At 39.3% G+C, this 18,618-nt stretch overlaps 2 protein-coding genes across 3 annotated transcripts in view; one reads left to right on the top strand and one right to left on the bottom strand.

Moving 5' to 3' along the window:
- LOC310872301 (N-acetylglucosaminyl-phosphatidylinositol de-N-acetylase-like) lies at window positions 1-12,860 on the bottom strand. Its single transcript, XM_083784070.1, has 7 exons — window positions 12,582-12,860; window positions 11,905-12,004; window positions 5,801-5,891; window positions 4,322-4,389; window positions 3,265-3,296; window positions 422-555; window positions 1-214 (listed from the first exon to the last, which is right to left on the bottom strand). Exons 1-7 carry the CDS (start codon window positions 12,754-12,756, stop codon window positions 86-88), a joined length of 729 nt encoding a protein of 242 aa, XP_083640196.1. The 5' UTR covers window positions 12,757-12,860; the 3' UTR covers window positions 1-85.
- Window positions 12,861-13,498: 638 nt separating this feature from the next.
- Window positions 13,499-18,618, top strand: part of ncor1 (nuclear receptor corepressor 1) — an 84,118-nt gene continuing 78,998 nt past the window's right edge. For both annotated transcript variants that reach the window (XM_083762085.1, XM_083762086.1), the window contains exon 1: window positions 13,499-13,629. The gene's annotated coding sequence lies outside the window, so the exon portion shown is untranslated. The remainder of the gene's footprint in view (window positions 13,630-18,618) is intronic.

Raw genomic sequence — 18,618 nt, forward strand, 5'->3', positions numbered from 1 at the left:
ACTATTTTCTGTATTTTTCCACATAACCAGCTCACTCTTTAAGAGTCAATCAGTGCATTCCTCTCTATGTGCTTCAAACAGGCTCTTAATATATTTTTAGGTTCTTTGGTCCTTGTGGGATCATCTGGAATGTGTTGACAATCATGTAACGTGAAAAAAAGATATAGAGATAACGAAACCACAGAAGTTGAGTGCGATGACAAAGCATGGCCTCCTGAGAGAAAAAACAAGGAAACATGTTTCATACATTGATTATTTCAAGTTAAAGTTAAAGTGAACATTACATTTATTCTATGTACATATATTGTATGATGAATAATCTAATGCTTTGGTTCCACAATTAAGATATAGCCTGTTAACATGTGTGACATACAAAATGAACCAGATTCGCCGCAAACAAACAGTTCATTTGGAGCCTCACCCTGGCTTGTCTGTAGCCCTTTAAGCCTATGACACAGCAGAGACCGGATGGCAAATGCCAGCTTAGAGGGAGCTCCAGATAGGAGAGATATTTCCTGAGGACGCCAACAGTCTCCAAAGACAGCAGACAGCAGTCTGGCAGAACAGACAGAGACTCAGTTAGCGGTTCACTTCATGCCATTTAGGGTTCACATTAATTAAACAAATAGCTAAGTAGGCCTGTGAACAAAGTTCTCTCCATGGACCACATTCATGGAGTAGTTGTTTATGTCCAGTATTCTGCAGCTTACAGAAAATGTAGGTCATTGGCTAAAAGTGGATTGGTAGCTGTTGGAAATGATATGAACAAGATATTGATATTATTAGTATGATGTAGAATCATGTTATGGCTCAGATCCTAATGACCGTCAAACGAATAGGCAAGGTCATATAAATAAATAGATAACTAGCTGCAGCCCTACTGCCGTGTTCACATCTATCTACATTACCAACATCTATATATCAAATAAAAAGGTGTCAAAGAGGCGCTTTGGTTCCATTAAATCCTCTTTGACAAACCTTGTTTGACACAGGAGCACAACAAAATCCAGCAAGGGCGAAATCCATTTGACCCACCGTGTCAGTCGGCAGTCCGACGGTCGGGTCTTACGTCAGTTTGGGTCAAATGGATTTCGCCCTCCCTCGCAAAATGTTTTATATATCTACTTCTATGGCTGAGGTCACAAGTTTAGCTATGTGAATGTCTATCCAGTGGGTCAGATGAAGTAGTTAAAAGTGCTCAGTGCTTGTCTAAAAGTGTGTTGGGTATGAGCCAAACACCTAAATGATGATGTCCTAAATAGACTGCATCATGTACTAGTCTCAACACCCAAATTATGTGATGTGTGCTCCCAAGGGGCGGAAGTGGCTCAGTGGTATGTAGAACAGCTGGATGGGAACCGTGACCGTGAGGTTTAAGTACCAGTTCAATCCTGGGCTCCCCCAGACTTAGTTTTGAAGTGTCCTTGAGCTTGACGCCGAACCCCTAATTGCTCCCGATGTGCAGGTTGGTGCCTTGCATGGTTTCCTCCACCATCGGTGTATGAATGAAAGTGCCCTGGATAAAGGCGCTATATAAATGCACCATTTACCATTTATGTGAGGCCAGGACTTGTGATGACTTCCAATGACTTCTTGTCATTGGACAGGAGGATGTAACAGTATTGACTGTATATATGATCTACTGTAAATATGATATACAGTTTATATATGTGTATAATTCGCGACAATTTTTGAAGCTTTCTGTTAAAGGTATATTCAGTGATTTCACTCAAAAAACCTTAGGTTTCGTTTTTGGCTGTGGGACCCAGCCTTTCGTCCAATCAGGATAGAGAGTCACCCCCAGGGGTTAACTGGGGCCAGGGAGGAACTCCTTATATGGCCAGCACACTCTATAGTAGGGAGGATTATCACAACAAAACAAAAAAATAAGTGATATTTGAATTAAGTGAAATCACTGAATATACCTTTAAATATTAGATTTTAAAAATTATATGTCTAAATTTGAATACAGCAATGATTTGATTGATGCAAAAGTACTTTGTACTTTTGAATACTTAGTATTTTAAAAAGCAAAAACTCTAGTACTTTAAATCAAGTACAAATATGACAGAGCAACTTTCACTTTTAATTATATTTAACCAGGAGTATCTACACTACAGTGTACTGGGGTTGAGTACTTTATCCACCACTTTCCATTACTTTTCAGGAAATCAATCCAATGTAGTTATTATTTAGTCAAACTCTTAGTTAACCACTTTCATTTCAAAACTACCAAGAAATAACACATTTACAATCTGTCATGCATTAGGATTATTCAAGTGACTAGTTGATCCAGTCTATTTTTTGTTGCATTCACTCACGGAAAGCTTGCAATAAATTACTTAACAAAGCTCTGTGTGCGCACAGCGCCCTTTTCTAAATAAAAGTAAAACTAAACAAAATGTATTAAACAATAACATAACTTCTCTCTGTCTTACACCACTGTTTGTTGTCAAAACTGGAAAGCTAGCTTCATACTGCCACCATGAGACTAAACAAAAATGTAGATGTAAAGCTAGCTTCATACTGCCACCATGACTAAACAAAATGTAGATGTAAAGCTAGCTTCATACTGCCACCATGACTAAACAAAATGTAGATGTAAAGCTAGCTTCATACTGCCACCATGACTAAACAAAATGTAGATGTAAAGCTAGCTTCATACTGCCACCATGAGACTAAACAAAATGTAGATGTAAAGCTAGCTTCATACTGCCACCATGACTAAACAAAATGTAGATGTAAAGCTAGCTTCATACTGCCACCATGAGACTAAACAAAATGTAGATGTAAAGCTAGCTTCATACTGCCACCATGAGACTAAACAAAATGTAGATGTAACGCAAGGAATCACAGGAGTCATTTTGAACAGTAGAGGGTGCTCTAAAGTAACGAAACAGCTTGAAGCTGTTTTATTTTGTCTCTCATCATAAATTATATAAATACTTGTGTGTACAAGTAAGTAATGTAATATTGCTGTGTTACATGCTGTGTTTTTGCCATTTATTCAGAGATCTTCTCCAGCTCAACCATGCATTACCCAATTCACATGCTGTTACCAATATCCACACCTTGGAGCAGTCCAGTTCAACATTCACTGAGAACCTTTACTAGGGCGCATTAGATGTCTCATTAGTACTGAAATGCTCAATAGCAGTGTTCGATGGAGCTATTAATTATCGGTTCAGGAGGTATTGTATATCAGAAGTTCTAAGTTCTATTTGAAAAGTGTGTCTTCACAGAAAGTGGGGTCCTTAAACTTACCATTGTGTACTTGGCCAGTGGAGGCAAGGTGACTGCGGGTAGAGAAAAGAAGAATATTACAGGGTCATAATCTTACATGATCTAGAGATCTATATATTCTGCAGTTGCAAAAAGGAATAAAGTCTCTTATAACATATAATTCAAGCTGACAATATAGTATACAGTACAAGGAATCGTGCATTTAGTTAAACTATATTTGTTATTGGGAAAAAGGTTTCAGGATAAGGGTAGAAGAGAATGTCAAGAGTAAACAATGTGGTAAATTGAAAAATGACTACGCAATACAAAGTAACAGGAATCACAAGATCTGATTTGGAGAGCACAGTTCTTAAAAGCAAATGATGACTAGAGACTGCCTGGAAGCCGAGGGAGGGGGTGCTCACTGCTCAGTTATGAAAAAGACCAGTGCAGCAGTCAGTTTGAAGCATCCACATTTGTATGGGATTTTCTACAATATACTCATCACCACACAATACTCCAAACCAGTTTTTTCCCCCTTCGTCTGATGCAACTATGCTGGCGGGCCTCTCCAAACCACAGTTGTCCTCCCACCTCAGGGACATGATTTACTAGCACTCTTTAAAGCCTTGTTTATACTTTGTTTTACTATGTGCACAACATGCACAACATATCAGTAGCTTGGAAATCTGTTATTTTCAGCGAGCAACACCATCATGTGACAAGAAATAAATGAGGCTTAATAGCAGTACTATGTGATTCTCCAGTGGAGATTCTGTGTGTTTGGATGACCTCTCTGCTATGTAACAGATTAATTATGGAGGACTGAGAGTGTTTATGTGTTTTCTTCTCTGTGGGGGAGAGAGGAGTGTTGATGTGTGCCTGGATATTTTGCATTTGTTAGTGCTGTGCACTGTGCATGCTTTATAATTGTCTAAGGCTGGATCCTAAAGGTTTATAGTTTCAGGGTGTACATGCACACTATAGATAGGCTTACAGTATACGGTACTATGTGTAAGGAGAATAAGTGTTTTATGTAAAGGATGTTAACTTAAGTCAAGTTTCTTCTGATTTCAAAAGCTTAATGTTAAGTTGGTACCTGACTGCTTTGTGGATGGCTATGTGATTGGCATGACCACTCACTCCGCTTTCATCGAAGGTCAGCACCTGAAATGGCAAAATACCCGATTGTACCAGTGAGAATGCAGAATACAGAGAGCTAAATGTGAATTTGAATAAACATAAGCAAAAGGAGTAAGAGATTTGTCTTGGGTTAATGGAAGGGTTTCAGTAATTCTGACAGTAGAGCTGCTTGGCCACAGACAACTGATATTTAAAAGCCTTCTTTCTGCCTGCATGCTTGCACACCAGAGGAAGAAACAAAAAATCAGGTCAAAGGGAAAGAAAAAGTGCTTGGTTCATTCTTTCTTATTATACATGACGTTGCCTCTAAAACCAAGCATGAAGGGGGGATACCTTTAGCCAACAATCATTTTAAGTGACCTATGACCTTTTTTGTGTCAAAATGGGAGAATCCCTTGAGACCTTTCATTCTTGCTGGTATGGGAAACCAAAATCCAGTTGAAACATTAACAAACAGAGTGAGACCCACATTTCTGTAGAAGGCTGGGATCCTGCCAAACCAAGCAAACAATGCTATTTGAAGCTTGTCCTCAAGACCAGGAAAAGGTTTCTAGTTAAATACATAATCCTTTAGTTGAATATCCAATAAGAGTGAAGTAAAACCATCCACAAAAAGTCAAATTCATACTTTCAATAATGGTGGGCAATACTGTTGAAAATACATATTTTTTGACAGTATATATTAACTTAAGTATAAATGAGCCTTTGGCGTGTGAATGTGTTTCCTTTTTAGGAAACACTGGTGAGCCTTGGCATCTTTGCTGGTGAGCCTTGGCAGGATGGGAGGAAATAATGTTTATAACTGGGTTTGATAACAGCAGTAAAGTCCAATTTATGCTTCGTAGCATGTTGGTGTTGCATGCCGAAAATAGCCGATCTACAAGCTCACAGCGCATTATGGATGCAACGCTATGAGCTGGTAGATCAGATATTTTCGGCATGCGACACCGTTGTACCATGAAGTCTAAATCAGGCTTAACTAGGACAGATAGATACATCAAACTATTTGGTCTGAGGGGAGCTGCATGCATCCTCCTACTCCATCCTCCTACTCCATTTAATAATGTTTTCAAGTGTTGTGTACAACTTTTCACACAAGTTAACTATTTTTGTCCTGGCTGAGAGAGACCAGAAGAGACAATTTATATAAATGTGCCACATTCCTCTGAGCTAATAGTGTGGACAATTATGAGAGACTGATACGAATCTGAATAAACACTCAAACATGTCTGTTGTAGCGAAAGGCTAAGACATAACTTGGACTATACAAAAGACAAAGACGAGGCTGCCTTTTAAGTACAATGCTGTGGATGCATTGTTCACTCCATTGTACAGTGGATGTACACACATGGAACTATTAAGCAATAGGGCACAATACTAACATGAGAAAACAGAAAAAGATTGTATTTATTTATTGTTTTGAAAGTATAAATACCATGTTGAATGAATGAGCTCTGATGTGCTTGAGGATTACAGAAGAGGCCAAGGAGATGCTCCATTCTGCATTGGGGTCATCAGGAAGTTTTCTGAAAGAGATCAAAATGGCTAAAGTAATTTTCTCCATTGCACAACAGTGTTGCCGACAAGAAGAGAATTTCATCAGTTCTCGTCAGCAAGTTCCTGTCCATCTATATCTAACGTAAGGTACTGTACATAAGAGCAGCATAGATTTTTGCCAGGTGCTTGAAAAGCACCTTTACTACCTTAGTAGACACCTTTTCATAATTGGCTGCCTCTAAGCCAATGGGAGACTTACCCATAAAACCCATACTCTGAACGTGATGGAGGCTGTTTTGTGAACTTGTGAATCAATAGTCAATTTATCACCTGGACAGATCGACTCATTGTATTACTCAAATACCATCTCTATGATATTGCTGCGGACTCTGGTTGATCGGGGGGAAACAAACTTGCTGCAAGCTGATATCATATAACTTCAGTCATTTCTAGCTTGTTTTCCAGAAGCACACTTCTAAACGGTGCTGATTTAGCCAACCTTTGAAAGGGATCTCTTTTGGAATGGGACCATCAGGGAGTGCTGGGAAGTCCTGAGGTTAGGGGTTGTTCATCTGAACAGTCAAGGGACATCACACACACTACCCCAACTAATCCATTCTCTATTGTACATAAAGTTTGTTTTGATTGTATTAGTCCAGTTTTTGCTTTGGCAATGTAAACATATGTTTTCCCATGCCAATAAAGCCCTTTGAATTGAATTGAGGATTTCCAAAATCCCACTTTCTTACTTCCCAACAATGAGCCAGGAGTCAGGACAGTAGGTCATCACAAATCTAATGGCCATCAGTGTTGTGAGGTTCAGGCATTAGGGGGTGGGTGGAGGGTGCATGGTGCAGGGCTGTGTCACAGGGGTGGGGGCATTGGGGAACTATGGCTTGACATCAGGGTTGAATGCACTGCCCCATGACATGTTGATAACTGCAACCTATCTTGTTCATGGAGTATTTATTTTAGTTAAAATGGAATTAAAATAAAATATATATGTTCAATTAAAAAGATTCAAAGTGACAATCTGATTTCCCTAGGCCACAATGGCCGATTAATTTCAATTTGGTTAACTTTAGGTTATAATGAAAAGGGGGAAAAACCTTCATCTTGGCTTCACAGCTTGGTTAAAGACCTAGGTCCTAGGCTATTCAAGAGCTATTATTACATTGTACACAAGTACAATGTGCAGTTCCAGAATGATCATAAGGCCTAGCAACCGTTGTTAAGAAAAAGTGAACACGGAGAGTACAAAATAAAAATGGACACCTGACCTTTCTCAAGCAGGATACAGGCTGAGTATCTGCTTCACTATGGCAACAGTACAAAACGTCCTAGAGTAACCTCCCCAGCCCCCTTTGTGGCTTTGCATGTGGACGTCTAATTGCTTGCAGGCATCTGTATGCAGTTGTTGAACTTTGGCCCAGTAAAGTGATTGGGTGAGTGTGTCAGAGAGGCATGATTTGGGATCGCACTGGAATGCTTGGAACGCCACACCCCCCCGATGTGCTGCTAGAGTGTAAACCGCGCCCAGACCGTCTCCAACTGGCTGGCTGTTTCCAGAATGTATAGGCCTAATAATAACAATAACATGCATCCATTAAAATGCTTTATAAATAAGAGTTTATAAATAGATGGATAGAGCCAGCCAATTGGAGACGGTCTGGGCACGGTATACACTCGAGCAGCGCCTCGGGGGGCGTGGCGTGCCAACCATTCAAGTGCGATCCCAATTCACGCGTCAGAGAGGGCTTGTTTTGTCTGGTCACATGACACACAGGCCTAAACTGCCAGCGTCAGATTATATGTCGTAGTGTGATTGGCTGAGATGCTATCCCCAGTATCCCATCATAATGAGGCAGTTGTATTTATAATAGCATCATTGTAGACACAACCTTGTCTACTTTGTACAATAGACCTCTACAACTACTTACTTTATAGGCTACAAACTGTGAGTTGGCTAGCCAGAGAAAAACATAGCCAGTGGTGGGGTGACTTCACAGTGATTCAATTTGATTATGATTTATCAATAAATATCTATTATAATCTATTTTTAGATGCCGTTGAATTGCCACCTTAACCACTTAAACTCTCCTGCGTGCTCTATAAGCTCCACTCAGGTTTTCACTCTACACTAAGTGTAGAGTGAAATCTTATGCAATGGCACATACAGTACTACTGCTGTACACCAGACATAGTAACATCCTGAGTGCTACTGCTAATTGCTTAGTGCTAATGTATACTGATTTGCGTGAAGTTTTGACAAAATCTGTAGTATTAACAAAATATGTGTTTAGCAAAAATCTGTCTCAAGGTGGCGCTATGACAGGCTGATTTGAAAAACAATTGGGTGGAGATTAGCTGGTCACACAGTCAGACTGACACACACAGATAGGCGGCAGAGGCAAAAAACATAGTCTCAGCCAAGTCTTCGGCCTGGCTGAGACAAAAGCTTATACATTATGATATTCCCAGCACAAGTCAGTAGCTGCATCGTCATAAAATCATCCCAGGGCTACAGTTATACATTTTACATGGGAGACAAAGAGACTGATTTGAGACATGACAAAAATAATAAATAGATATGGAGAGTAATTAAGAGGTAGAATAGGATGAACGTGTGCAGTGCACATATCTAATGGGGCAGAGAGTAGAGTCGTAGACAGAGGTCAAGCCAGGGCAAGAGCAGAGGCAGCAAAGCGTGCTCATATCAGGCTTGATCACAAAGGCCCCAACATGCACTGGGGCCCCCGATACTGTCAACACAGCTGTCCTATTCAGCTGGCATTAAAGGGAAAATCCACGTTAAAACAGAATTCCCATGTTATCCCTGTGATCTTGGACAGCTAACTCTAGAAGTTTTGTGAGCATTCACATGTCTCATCTATAGCCGTTATCCAGAAACAAATGGACCCAATGATGACTTTGTCAATACTGAGAATTACTGAGTAAAATACAGATTTTAATAACTGTTGGCACAATAATGATATAAAAGGCCTATCAGAAATGAAACCAATCTACAAAAATGCTTGTCAAAGGAGCAATTCTGGCTATAGGAATTACTAATATTTTCTTTTTATTTGTTTTATGCTATGACATTGTCTAAGAAGATGCACAGGCTGCAAATAAACTTCATACACGATATTTAATTAATATGACGGTCATATTCCATTATGAGCCAAACAAAACAATAATAGAATGAATCGTCTAGATAGAAGATAATGCATGCCTCAAGCAATTTTAGCTGTTAAAGTGTGGCAGGTGTAAATGCCGAATCCATCTAGAAATGCTCTCTGCTATCCTCTTGCATTCAGTGCTAATTAATTATGGGAACTATATCACAAAGAAGATAAAGTTATAGTCGAACCTGTACAAAAAACATAACCTATTGGCATTTTGAGGGAGCTAAACCTAATAGATGTTTCTCTCTGTGAGACCATATATTATATGATAAGGAATGTTTTTATGCCATTGCTCGGCAGGAGTCTAGTCATGTATATTGTTATTTTTTTTTTATACTTTTTCTTTAAAATATTTAACTTTAATTTGATAATGGAAGTCAAAGGAGCTCTGATTGGGCTGAAACCTTGCAAAATTGTTTATTCATACTTTATAATTTAGATCTGCCATAGATGACTGACGTCCCAGACTGGCCCCATGAAGTCCAAAATCCATATTGAAGGAACACAGTTCCCATGTGGATACCAAAATACACATGATTCAATTACATTCTTTTATGAGTAAAATTTAATTTTAGATAATAGAAGAAGGGTCAAGCAAAGGATGTACATCTGGACAATCGTGGCAAGGGAAGTAATGCATTAAGAAATAGCAGTGGCCAACCAACAGACACAAAAAGGAAAACAGATCAGAATGACCTACATTGGAGTGCTCAGAGCAGAGCCAAAATGTATCCCACAGTCCTTGGCCGTTGGCTTCAGCAGACAGAAAGAAAAGGAGGGGGGGGGGGGGTGGAGAGATAGAGGAGCGAGTGAGGGAGGTGGAGTGATTCGGGTGAGAGTTCTCCAAGAGCAGTTTAGGCGTGTGTATTTGGGCAAACAACGAAAACACAGGAGGGGAAAATGGGCTGCACTCCAGACAGTGCTTAGATCAAAGTTCAGCTATGTTCTGTGTGCACAAGATGATAAAATTGTATGGTGTATGGTGTGTGTGTGTGTGTGTAATGTTCTCTGGGGCAGACAATCTGGGCACCATGCCATTTTATAATATAACTGTGAGACTGAGAGTTACAGGTTAGTACCAGAGTTCACGCTGCATTTTTGTTGAGCCAACCTGTATTTAACTAACAAGAAACAACATTTCTTGGTAAAGCTGCAAAGCTCATCCACACACAATGAATTCAGCCTGAGTTTCACCTTTTGCCATTACTTTACTGTAACATGGCCATACCAACATGCCAACCATAGACATCTTTAAAACTCAGCTCAAGACCTATTTTATTTTGCCTATTTCGCTGCTTTTTTAAATTTTTTAATGCTATTATTGCTTTTGCTTTGATTTTGATGTTGTTTTATGTTTTGTTTTGTTCTGTAAAACACTTATTAACAGTAAATCTCCCTGCTGGATCAACAAGACAAGAAATCAAAATACGACATCATTATTATTATTGTACATTTGTTCTCGTATTACTTTGGGTATGAAATGACAATGGTTATGAGATTCTATGTATATATATTTTGATGTAGGCCCATTTGATGTCATATAAAATTATTATTAATTACAAATAGTGCATGGATTTCAAGTCAAATGACAAAAATACTTTGCCAAAGGATTACATTTGATGAACGTTTTTGTTATTTGTTGTAAACATTTTAATGTCTCTCAATCTGTTGAAGATGTTTTGTTTAATCCACTAATACTTGTTTAACAAATTTGGTTTGCATGCTGCTTCACTGCTTCGCAGTATTCTTCATCACCAACATACAAACAGTTCTTAGAGATAAGAAAAAGGTTAAATTGGCACTTTGCTATGCAGAGCCAACAAGTGAAAAAGAAACAAACTGTAAAATGTTAGTTATCTCCAGAAGCAAACAAGCTACAGTATTATGTCCGTTTAGCTCAATCGATAGAGCTTTCGCCTTTGGACAAGGTCATGTGTTTGATCCCGGGCACCGCCAACTCAGCTTGCGGTAAGTACTGGGAGCTGATGGTAGGTGTGGCGCTCCACCTCAGCAATATCGATCCCTCAGGGGTCTAGTAGTGCATTGTAGCCGCTACAAACTAACACGGTTGATACCGACAATAAGCCTCTCCCGATCTACTTGCAATAATAGTACTAAGTAGTAACAGTATTGATAAATATGGGGCTACATCTCAGGGGAGATGGAATTTAAATACACAGTATGGGCAAGTTCAATAATAATATCAATGTGTGGATTATAATGTTATGAAATATAATGTTGTGTGGTAGTCTACGTCCCATGAGACAAACCTCTAAATGCCATTGAGGTCTGATCATTTTTCCCTCCATTGACACAGACTCAGGGCTAATACATCAGGCCCTGTTGACTAGGCTGTTGTGGTAAGAATGGAAGAGTTTGATCTGTGGTCAAGTCACTTTTTGTTCTGAGAAAGTAACTGTGGGTTACCATTGGGGGAAGGGCTTGACACGCTCTAACAGGCAGGCATGCTGGGTTCCAACAGATAATTTATACATTGTTGCACACATTGTGTTTTTTATCATTTGTTTTCAGTGAGCAATGTGGTCATAAAGACAAAGTATAAATTAGGGAAGTCCTATTTGTTAATGACAAGAATACTAGTCATCAACATTTTTCTATTTACACTGATTTTGTGAATTAATGAGATCATATATATATATAATTATTATTATATTACAATATATTCAACACGATTATTTGAATATCTAAATTGTCTTCCATTATTGCATACTGTAGTCTTCTTACTTATAGAGATGTACCGATATAAATGTTCCCTTAGTTCCCAATACCGATTCTGGTACACATACCCTTAATTTACGTTTTGGTATTTTGGTATTAAAACAACTCTACTTACTTATGGTCTGCTATGCTAACTCTGGAGGCTGGTATCCCCAACATTGCACAGCTTTTCATAAGTTCCTCTTTACGCTGTGCTCCTTGGTTGTAGAAATTTCCTGTATACATTTGGGGCAAAGATCAGTTTTTTTTCTTTTTTAATGAAACATAGACATATAGTCAGCATTATCTGTTTCACAATAATCCGTAGAGAATTATGTTTTTAAATTATATTTTCAGCCATCTATTCTAATATTCTAATCATTCATGACCTATGCAGATAATGCAGCTCATTGAATAAAGACCTACTAGTATAATTGGAGGCAGCTAAATACACCAACATGTATTAATAAGAAATACGCATATAACTTAAAAATGTAGTGTTTCCAATTCACATTTCAATTATTTTTTCAATGATTAGTAAAAGCAGTAAAAATGGTATATGAGACTACCTATAGGCTGCCTTGTTAACCATAAAATGGGACATTTTGAGATAAAACAAGTGGCAAAAAAAAGAGTGGAATAATCTTCCATTCCAGGATTTGTATATATTAAATTCGATAAATCATGGTGAAATACAAAGAACAAAATAGATCCAAATCAAAAATACCAAACTAAATAATGTAATTTGAGTTGTTCAGTGTTTAAAAATTCTGATACCGTTCAAATGATAAAAAATAATTATTATTCTGATACCTTGAGATAAACATAGTAAATGAACTTGGGCCTTGAACTCGACGAGTCTTAAAATAGTCGGCGCGAAGAACATGCATTCATCATCTGGATGTGCAGTTACAATCAGTGCTCTGATTTCACGGTTGTCTGTAACAGATACAGGAACCTGCTCTTCTCTACTTGACGAAAAACTCATTAAACGTTTAAAAGACGTGGCACTGTTTAGTTGATGTCGATAGTAAATCCATTTTATCCAAACAAGGTACGCTATAACCGAGAAGAGAACAAGGAAAAGAACCATTGTTTTGACCGTCGCCGTAAACAATCCGTGTCAAAACAAAGCCTTAAACGCCACGAGTTCCACGTTTGACTTTTGCATTGCAGTCTGACTGGAGTAATTTATTATTAATCTTCTAATGATCATAGTGATTGGTGGCAAATGCCGTAAATAACAGCTGTTGCCTGTTACATACCTCAATAGACAACAGAATATGAAATGTCTGATACTGAAATGTGGGATGAGGGATCTCTAGAGGAGAGAGATATATGCTTTGCTTTTTGCTTAGACATATTAGAATTTACCATAAAATCTCGGTTAATGTTAATAATTTATATTAAAAATACACTTAAAGATATAATTTTAATAAATCGAGCAAGTATTGTTTCTTTTTTATTTATAGATTTTTTAGATCACAGCCCACGGGAACATTACTTTGCTTGTAGGAAAGGTTTAACTGTCACACAACCTGATCCTTACAGGTGTAAAATAAATATTTACTTACAAAAATGTAGGTATTTATCAAGATATTTATGTAGTGTGACTTAAATCTTAAGGAAAAAAACAGGAACAAATGGTGATAGAGTATAGGCGTTTCCCAACGTGTATTTCTCCTTATCATATAGGAAAATACATGATGTCCTTCCAGGACGTCGACAGACAAATGCGGCGCAGCCTACAGCTTGCCCAGTCGTCCACAGTCCGTTAACCCGCGGATTTACAATCAACGATTTCTACAACATTCTAATAGGGATAAGTTTCGCTTCATTGGCTGTTATTTCTAAATATGAGGTGAGTGTGAATCACCTGTCTGTACCAAAGTTACTTGTTTTGTTTGAACTGTTAAAACGTCATTTCAGCGCTCAGTCTACGCTGAAAATCTGCCTTGCAAGATGGCGACGTGTTTGAGAATTCAAAGGTGAAATACTGCTAAGTTAGCCAGCTAGCAACAACAGCAACAACATCCCAGATGTGTGATCAATAAACCGAAGTCCTAACATAAAATGTATTTCAATTTAAAGTTGGCCATTATGCATGTTTAGTAAGTTTCTGGATAAGGTCATCGCTTGCGGAAATGGACCCATCCCCCAATTTAAGCAAGAAATTCAATTGCGTTTATGACAGTATGGTAAAAGGCAACAATAACATTTACCAAACAGGGTTCTCCTGCCCATATATGTAACCATAACAAACAGTCAGCAAAAGCTCTTGCTAGGTGGATTCTAAATCAGATTAGGAACAGAATGTAACTTCAAAACCACAGGTTATTTACACATAATTTAATGTAATGGGGGAAAAAAACATGGCACCATTGATAATTCACATAAAAAGTTAAGATGCAAAACTCAAGGTTGAGACATTGAAGGTTGAAGACTGTAAGTGAATTGTATTTGTTCTAATCTAGATAGACTGTATTTATAAGCCAACTCTACACAAGATACTTGACAAATCTTCAGTTTGTGGATACTGATAAACATCATGACATGGTCAATAAATGACTTGCATTAGCAACTAGTGAACGTTGTCTGGAAACAAGCAAAAACTGTACCCTTCTAGCCAGTTCAGTATTTGTCACCCAACTATTTGGGTTATTGTCTCCACCAGGCCGAAGGCATGGGGACTGGGGAGAGAGTATGTTTTGCACTCGTGTGTGTGTCCGTCTGTCTGTGTACAGCTAATCTCCGGCACCGCTAACCCGGTCGATGCCAAATTCTGCACACACACTCCCTGGATGCCAACGATGAACCTCTGCCCCAAATTTTCCAGAACGGCCTGTTATAGCGCCACCAGGAGGCCGACTTTTGAAAAACATTTTTTTAATATTACTCCTCCAGATTCTGTCCAAAAAGCCTGCAAATCGTTACATACTATGTGTTCAAGACGGCCTGTTATTGGCCTGTTATAGTGCCACCAACTGGATTTTAGCAAAACACGTTTTTGGAACAAAATCATCCAAGGCGTAGCCTGAGCTAACGTGTTAGGTTTCTGGTCTAGAGGGGTGGGTCGTGGCTGAGATTTGCGCACGCCCTGATTGGATCTCATCGATCTGTCCGTCACCCCCGGCCCCTCCTCTCCCCCCTAGTGCAGCGCTACGTCACATAATTTGGAGCGACGCCCACCCGGTAAGGGTTGACTCCCACTTTTAGACCAGAGCGGCCAATGCGTTCCTCCAGGCTTTCAATTCTTGCACCAACAAAAATGAAAGCCTGGTACCGAGGCTATCCAAGGCGTAACAAGAAATTGCACCCTTTTCACATTGGCCTATTATAGCGCCACCAGGAGGCCACAACCTGCCCTGCCAGCCAGTAGGCAGAGATTATGTTTTTGCCCCAATCCATGACTGTGCCAACTATTCCCGGACCCAGACACCACTTGAATGATAACCTTGTGTCACCAGGCTTTCCACCTCAGAGGAAAGCCTGGTCTGTTACAAAATTGCTGTGTGAACCGGTCTGGAGCGGATGATATCATTGCGTCATGTTGTAGTCATTGTTTTATCAGGCAGGACAATCATCCGGAACTTCCTTTCCTCAAACCGGAAGAATAACAATAAAAGCTCTCGTAGCCTGCTGCTTTTTTTTTGAGAAATCGGTTTGAGGGAAAAACTACAAAACAATGACTACAACATGACATAGCGATATCATCCGCTCCCGACCGGATCATAAACCCGAAAAGGAATGCTGCCCAGGCTACTTGAATGATAAGTGTCAAATAAATTAGCCCTTCGCTAAGTCCCTCACCAACCCGTCCTTGTCCAATACGCATGTTAGCAGCGAGGAGACAGGGCAAGCTGTCCTTCTCACCCATAGAGATGCATGTTAAATGATGAGATTTCTCCATATAAATAATCAATCATTTCAGTAGCAAGAGCATCAAAAGGCCTGCAGTAGGCTATGCACTGGAAAAATGTGCATGACATTATTTAAATAAACTCGAAATACGAGGAAATGAAATGGGACATGGGAGAAATCAGCTTGGGTGGGTCAGTCGTGTAACTTTCCCGACGTTAAGCCGTGTATATGTTCAACAACACAGCCATGCAAAATAACATTGACAGCTATGAGGTGGCGAAAGCTTGACCTGCATAGCAGCAGTTGCTAAACTATTTAGGTTGGCATTAGACAATCGCTTTTTGGGGTGGGATTTAGCGAAGGGCTAATTCCCAGTGGGAGACTCTCTTTGGCAGAGCCTGGGAGTCAATGGTTGCTGAGGGGGCGCTAGTAGCCGGCGCTGTAAAACAAGCGTCCCATCAGCCCCCATCAAAACCCCGGCTCTGCAAAATAGAGACTCCCAATTCCCACAGTAGGCCAAGGAAGGAAGACTCCACCTACATTTTTTTCAAATCAGCCTCATGGATCAGATCAGATTATTGTCACAGATTTACTGGTTAGGTACATACATGTGAAAACATAACACTCGGAAGCTCCAATACGGTGGTGGCAGTGTTAGGGCCGATTCATAATCCTATTTTAGAGCCGAATAAAAGTCGGTTCGGCTCTGTAGAGCCTACAATGTGACGTCATTTGAGGTTCGGTGCTACTGAAAATTTCTGACGAGCCGAAATAATTTCGGCACTAAAGTGCCGAAACGGCGGTAAAATAGGAGTATGAATCGGCCCTTAGGCCTATTTTGGTTTTGGCCTATACAACTCTTGAACTGTAGAAACTACCGGTAATTGAATTACAACTAGTACTAGATAAAGTGAAAAATAGCAGATCTACAAGCTCATAGCAGATCTACAAGCTCATAGCAGATCTACAAGCTCATAGCGTGGCACCAAGTGCAGCTTGTAGATCTGCTATTTTGGAAAAAATTATAAATGACAATGTGGCACAAATCTTTGAATATATTCTTTCACAGTGAACGTTTTTAACTAAAATCTTTGCTTCTGGGAGGTCGCTGGAACTACATATGTTCAGATGGGGGTCCGCGGCCCGGAATTAGAAGGCATTTGTAGAATCATCCTCAGGTCTAAATGTGTTAAAACATGTCCTTGGATTATGACTCAACTCCACCTATCCTTATAGTTTGTGCCCATTCCTAGCTAGATTTTTGCTGCTACAGATTTCACACAAATTGGTATACATTATCTCTGGAGTCGTGAAAAACATGTATATATTTTCATATTCCATTCCGATTGGCTATTATTTCTTTCCTAAGGAGGAGGCCGGGGACCTATTTTTACCAAATATGCCCCAAATCACGAATACAGCGTCCAATCTACCACAAAATGAATCGCCTTATCAGTGTTTGGCACATAATTGGCAGAAGTGATTCCATTTTAAAGATGGGAAATGAAATACGAATCGTAACGAAATGTACATCCAACCCTTTTGCACGAGCCATTTCATTTTTAGGGTTCAGTTCCATGGTCATTAACTTGTAGTTTTGTCTTTTGTTAATGTTGGAGACATTTAAAAGGAGCTCAGCTGACTCAAAGCTGGTTATATTTGGAACTAATCTTATGATATTATTAACCCAATGCTTTTGTATTCTAAATGGCTCGGATATAGACAACATGACATGTGTACACATGCTGTATTGCATGGATGCCTTTTCCTCATGCACTACACTACTTTGCTTTTTATTTGTTAGATGCCAAGCACTCAAGAAGTCAGATGAAGAAGTCATCACAAAACTGGCACACCACTAAGATCACAATGCACGCTGTCTTTAGTCATAAGTCAAGTGCATTACTATCACAATGTGCATTTAGGCTTATTTCAGCTCCATCCAACTACAAACCCTTGAAGCAGGCCGGATGCAAATGTACTAGTAAATAATTCTACTAATGGCAAGAATATTTACAGAATTACACTTTTTTCTTTTTTTACATACAATTTAGGCTAGCTACAGAAGTCATTTCCATATGGATTAGGTAGAAGTAAAGGCACAAAGAGGAATTAGTATCTGACATTTAACATTAGAGTCTGAAAACTAGTTATAAATCGTTAACTGTAGATGTGATCTGGAGGTCTGACCTGCCTGGTTTAGACCTGGCATTTATTTGACTGGGACTCATATTTAGTCCAATGTTCTGTCATAAAGGAATCCTGACCATCTACTGTCAAGTTATATTTCATACATTGTATACAAGCTATATTGTGCAATGTACACAATTCCCTCAGAACACTAATTCTATTCTTTAATACCGGTATTTTAATTTAGCTTTTTTGCTTTCTATAACTTGAATGTCGGCTCAGTGGCCTTGTGGTTAATGTGTCCGCCTTGAGGCAGGGAAGGGTTCAATCCTTGGCTGAGTCATACCAAAAACGTACAAAGTGGTGCCCAATACCCCCCTGATTGGCAGCATCAGGGTTTGGATTGAGTTTACAATCTGCAGAATAGGAACAAAACTTTATTTGGCTCAAACGGGTCAATATTCGAATTCTGCCGCTATAGCTGAACATCATGTGTGATCTCAATGTGCACTCGCAGTTTTGAAGAAAGGTTGTCTGAGAAGGTTTAGGAGGTACAAAGCTTTATAGGCCCTCTCTGAATGACTACAATGAACCAACCAGATGGCAATTCACTAATGGAGAGAGATAACACACTTGCACACTGTGTAAACAAACAGAAAAGATCCATGGTAAAATCCCCATTCCATCAGTGAATCAGTCTATGTTCAGAACGCAAAACAAAGCTGCATCACTTGAAGCCCTGCCCAAGCCGGGAAAAAAATTCTAGTTAGGGGTGTAATGGTGATAAATATCGTTGACGATGCAATGTCTCAACAATGTGCCTTTTCAGAGATATCGTATATGTCGTGATAGAGTGAAT

The sequence above is a fragment of the Protomyctophum parallelum genome (genome assembly GCF_964188405.1).
Source record: "Protomyctophum parallelum genome assembly, chromosome: 1".
NCBI classification, from domain to species: domain Eukaryota; kingdom Metazoa; phylum Chordata; class Actinopteri; order Myctophiformes; family Myctophidae; genus Protomyctophum; species Protomyctophum parallelum.

Coding starts and splice junctions, on each gene's coding strand:
- LOC310872301 (XM_083784070.1), bottom strand. CDS start 12,756: ATGAGTTTTTCGTCAAGTAGAGAAGAGCAGGTTCCTGTATCTGTTACA. Junction 12,005..12,581: donor TTTACTATGTTTATCTCAAG/GTATCAGAATAA, acceptor AAATGTATACAG/GAAATTTCTACAACCAAGGA. Junction 215..421: donor AGGGCTACAGACAAGCCAGG/GTGAGGCTCCAA, acceptor TTTTTCTCTCAG/GAGGCCATGCTTTGTCATCG.